General features: G+C 29.3%; 1 protein-coding gene across 33 annotated transcripts in view; it reads left to right on the top strand.

The window, feature by feature from the left end:
• The window catches only part of LOC144965151 (furin-like protease kpc-1), a 113,684-nt gene that overhangs the window by 468 nt on the left and 108,216 nt on the right, over positions 1 to 5,000 (top strand). For 4 of the 33 annotated variants that reach the window (XM_078900158.1, XM_078900175.1, XM_078900176.1 and 1 more), the window contains exons 2-3: positions 1,546 to 1,590; positions 2,731 to 3,088. In XM_078900158.1, coding sequence (XP_078756284.1) covers positions 2,909 to 3,088 — 180 coding nt within the window. In that variant the 5' untranslated portion in view covers positions 1,546 to 1,590; positions 2,731 to 2,908. Of the gene's footprint in view, positions 1 to 1,545; positions 1,591 to 2,607; positions 3,089 to 5,000 lie in introns of all 33 variants that reach the window. The other 29 variants (XM_078900180.1, XM_078900162.1, XM_078900179.1 and 26 more) reach the window with 8 other exon arrangements.

The raw sequence follows: 5,000 nt of genomic DNA on the forward strand, positions 1-5,000 counted from the left end.
TTTTGACTAAAGTGGCTAAAGATACCATTTTTATTTTGTAAATTATCACAATGATTCGATGATTGAATAATGATAATGATGATGATGATGAAGAAGAATAATGATGAATGATCATAATTTATTAATGATTTGATGAATAATAATAATAATGATGATGATAATGATAATAATAATAATGATAATAATAATAAAAAATAAATAATAATAATAATAATAATAATAATAATAATAATAATAATAATAATAATAATAATAATAATAATAATAAAAATAATAATAATAATAATAATAATAATGAAAATGATAATAATAATGATAATAATAATATTAATAATAATGATAATAATAATAATGATAATAATAATAATAATAATAGTAATAATAATAATAGTAATTAATAATGATGATAATGATAGTAATACTGATGATAATAATAATAAATGATGATTGTGATGATGATAATAATAGTAATAATAATAATAATAATAATAATAATAATAATAATAATAATAATAATAATAATAATAATAATAATAATAATAACGATGATGATGATCGACTATGATGATGATGATGATGATGATGATGATGATGATGATGATGATGATGATGATGATGATGATGATGATGATAACAAAAATGATACAATAATGCTCAAAACCGGAATTGAATTTTAATTAGCCTATACCGATGTCTATCTAACCTACTTATATCTGTACTACTTATATACGTACATTTACAAGTCTTTTTCAGTAAGTTTAGCCCTACTTAGACTAGATAGGTCTAATAAAACAAGAATAAGAGGCGAAAAGACTAAGATCAGGCTTGGCATAAGTATATGATATACTATATCTAGAACAGACTATACTGCACTACAATTGCAACGCGATTTTGACTAAAGATACCATTGTAAATCATCACAATGATTCCATGATGATGATGAAGAAGAAGATGGCGATGAATGATCATAATTTATTAATAATTTGAATAATAATAATGATGATTATAATGATAATGATGTGTTAATAATAATAATAATAATAATAATAATAATAATAATAATAATAATAATAATAATAATAATGAAAATGATAGTGATAATAATAATAATAATAATAGTAATAGTATTAATGATAAGAATAACAATAATGATGATGATGATGATGGTCGACTATGATGATGATGATGATGATGATAATGATAATGATGCAATAATGCTCAAAACTGGAACTGAATTTTAAATAGCCTGTACTGACGTCCACCTACTTATATTTATATACGTACATTTACAAGTCTTATTCAGTAAACCCAAATTTGTACACGTGTTGTAGTGGAATGGAAATGGTGTACATTGTGCATTACAATTCAAGGCTACAACAAACCCATCAGCACGCTCTGTTGCCGTACCTGCTAATATGTGCACGTTTGTCTAGACATAGATCATGTTAAGAATTGAAATTGAATCCAATTGAATTGAAATAGAAGTCTAAATTCTAAATATAAACTTCTTAATCAAATGATTTAATATTTCCTGTAATCTTGCAGCAACAGTGATCTCTATGATGGAGAGATGACAACATTTATTGGACTGTAATGGATAATATTTGCCTACTTTTATCGTCATTTTTCTGATTGATCAACCAATGAAAATATTAATTTAAAAAACATGATTATAACTACAATTAGAACTAAATTAGAGAGGTCTTGAAATATTTCATCCTAATAATTTTTAGGTGATTGAAAATGAAAGAATTTCTTCGATTATGGTCCTGTTTATGAGAGAAATTGTACCCTTTTAAAAGTAGTTTCACATCCAAAGCAAACCGAGAAATTTGTGGAGCACTGTAAAGATGAGCATTCTTTCTATTAATTAATAAAATTCATGCCCATTCGCCACAACATCATAAGATATCGTCACTTAGGCATTTCACGAAGGTATATATATAGATAATTCATGTCAACTGGAATCACCTATGTTGTCCAAGTGAGCAAATTGAGGGTTAATATTCGTGCCTAAGAAAAAAAAGAGTGGGGCTTCACTTTCTATTCCTTGTTCAAAAAGGTTAAGAAAAAATGTAACTATAATTATATCATATTGAACTGATATTTTGGTAAAAGTGAATTTTTTATATTGATTTAAACTTTCTAGAACTCTTATCATACATGCATGATAAGATTTGAAGACTCTTACTATTTCAAAATCATTGCATAGAAATTGAAATATGGCTGTACGAGAAATGTTGGTTTTGTTTAAAAGATAATATCGTAGATGATCAGAATAGACTTACGCAAAGACTATCTGTTAGAATAAATTGATCAACAAGCAATTTGAAATAAAACAGATCAACCTTCTTACACAGTAATTGATAAAACCATACTTCATGCCTCAAACTGGATATAAGTTCTTTCATTTTGTCCCTTAAAAAAATATTTTAAAAGTACTGTCACAGAAATTCTTTAGTATGAAAATGCAGGTATATTCTTTTGCGTGTGATATATGTTAGGTAACGTGGTAAGTGGTAGGCAGTGGATGGATCTGGGGCTTTCGGAAGTTGTTTTAATGGATGAATTATTTAAACTGCTGTTTTGTTTCAAACTAAATTTCAGTTAAAAAAAAGTTTGCTTCATTATTTTGCATTTCTGTGTACATAATAATTGGAAAAGTGATTAATTAGATATTAGTTTTATGATTTTCATTTAGACAAAGTTTTAACATTCTTTTGGATAAAGGAGAGATTTGCAGTTCTAGTTGAAGTGATAATGTTTTCAAATCTGTAGAATTTTATTTTTGAGAATAGATTTTAAACACTTAAAATTAAAAGTGAATTTTAGACTGCTGTCGTGTGTAGGGAACAAGAAACCAAAGAAGATTTATAATCAAAAAGTCTCTTCTATACACATTCTTTAAATGAGGACTTTTTCTCAACAATGGGTTGCATCAGCAGCTGCACCATTTCTTATTTTGATTTACTTCACAACTACAATATCTGCTGAAGTGTACATAAACAACTTTGCTGTCCACATTGAAGGCGGCCATGGAGTGGCCCGTCGAGTGGCAAATGACTTGGGGATGAGAAATCTTGGTCAGGTAAGAAGTTTCAGGTTTATATTGTAATTTCCACAATGGAATAGGTCTGTATTTAACTTATATTACAAGTAATTCAAGCAAGGTTTAGTAATAGTAACCAGTTTATTTGATGGACGTGGCAGTCTTTTTATAAGTTTGTAAAGCTGTCAAACTGCAAAGACAGTATTCTTATTTCATCGATATCATGGAAAAGATGCTAGCTTTTTTCTCTCTACTGGATCTAACAGACCCAGCTACCCAATCACTGCGAGGTGGACTGGATGGTAAAATAATTAAATTTAATGCGGACTTTGCATCTTAAAAAGCTTTTCTAGCTTTCATAATGTTGGTTAACACTACACTCAGGATTCCAGCCTGATGTGCAGCTTGCATTTCAATATAATGTGCATTTCATGTCCCTTTCATCTGTCTGATCCGAACTATTTGGAAAACAGTCAGGTTTGACTCAGTTGTTATATATCTGTGTGTTTATATATATATATATATATATATATATATATATATATATATATATATATATATATATATATATATATATATATATATATATATATATATTGAATCGTGTTTGATACAAATATGGTACGGATAGTGCTCGACATGTAGCAATGGAGCGAATTATTATTTTAATATAAGTTATATATATATATATATATATATGAGGGTCTCGATAACTCAGTTATTAGAGTCCTCGCTTTACAATAAATGGGCCGAGATCAATCCCGGGTACAGTCGAGATTTTTTCTGACCACCCTGTCCACCCAGCAGTGATTGGGTAGCTAGGTCTGATAGATCTGATGGTAGGTACTTTGCGATAGACAAGGGTCCTATCCACAGGGTAGCAAGCAATTGCTATAGTCTGTTTCATGCTATAGAAACTGGGATAAACTCTGGCTCCATGGGCCTATGGCTCTGAAGGACTACTATAATATGTGTGTGTGTATGGTGTGTGTGTTGGGGGAAGGGGTGGATTCATCTTCTAGTCCTCAGTGAGAAGTCATGCCGACCAATGTAGAGCATCAGAAAATGCTCTGCAGGGTAACGAGCTGAATTGATTTTGACGCTGTCCAGGAAAGCAAATTGGCTTTCTTGTAAATGGTCTCATAATGATGGTTATGTTCTAGTTGTGTCCATTACTATTGGAGTCTTGTGCCTGATTCTGTTTGAGTTTGAGACTGTGTGACCTCAAGTTAGGCACATGGTTGGATTTCTACTCTATAGTCTACACCCGTTTTTCAGTTGAACTTGTTCTAGTCTCCTTTGTCTTTGACCTTTTAGGCACATTTTACCTGAAAGTTTTTGGACAGTGATGAAGTCTAAATCTAGAATAAAAGTCATGTAAGACTATCTTGTTACAGCTTCATTGTGCCATGAAATTAACATTTCTTGAAACTAATCACAAATCTGTATTGTCTTATATAGAGCCTGTTTTGATAACTGAAAATGCAATAGATGTTATACACCATGATGGTTGTTAAGCTTTAGATTGCCTTTAGCACATTTTTACTCATATGTTACCGGAGAGGGACATGCAATTTTGAAGTTCTACTTGTGTTAGTGTTGTCTTTGACAAAAAATGTTTTAAAACGCTTTGTGTGTCTAAGCATGTTAAATTATGTTATCCAAAAAGACATAGAGTAATAACGAATAGTAATAAAACTAGGATAAGCACTGTATGAATGCATTATTTTTTATGTGTATCACCTCGGCGAATGATTTGGTATGAATGAAAATACAAAGAAAAAATAACAAATATACAAAAAAATAAAAAAATAAAAAAATACCAAAACACTACAACCAAAAAGAAAAACAAAAAACAAAACAAAACAAAACAAACAAAAAAAATAAACACAACAGCAACAGAAAAATAGCAAAATGACACTGAATGACACAGAGGCATCTTAATTCGTTA

This window comes from Berghia stephanieae, chromosome 2 (assembly GCF_034508935.2).
Source record: "Berghia stephanieae isolate SIO BIC M18660-M18661 chromosome 2, UCSD_Bste_1.3, whole genome shotgun sequence".
NCBI classification, from domain to species: Eukaryota; Metazoa; Mollusca; class Gastropoda; order Nudibranchia; family Aeolidiidae; genus Berghia; species Berghia stephanieae.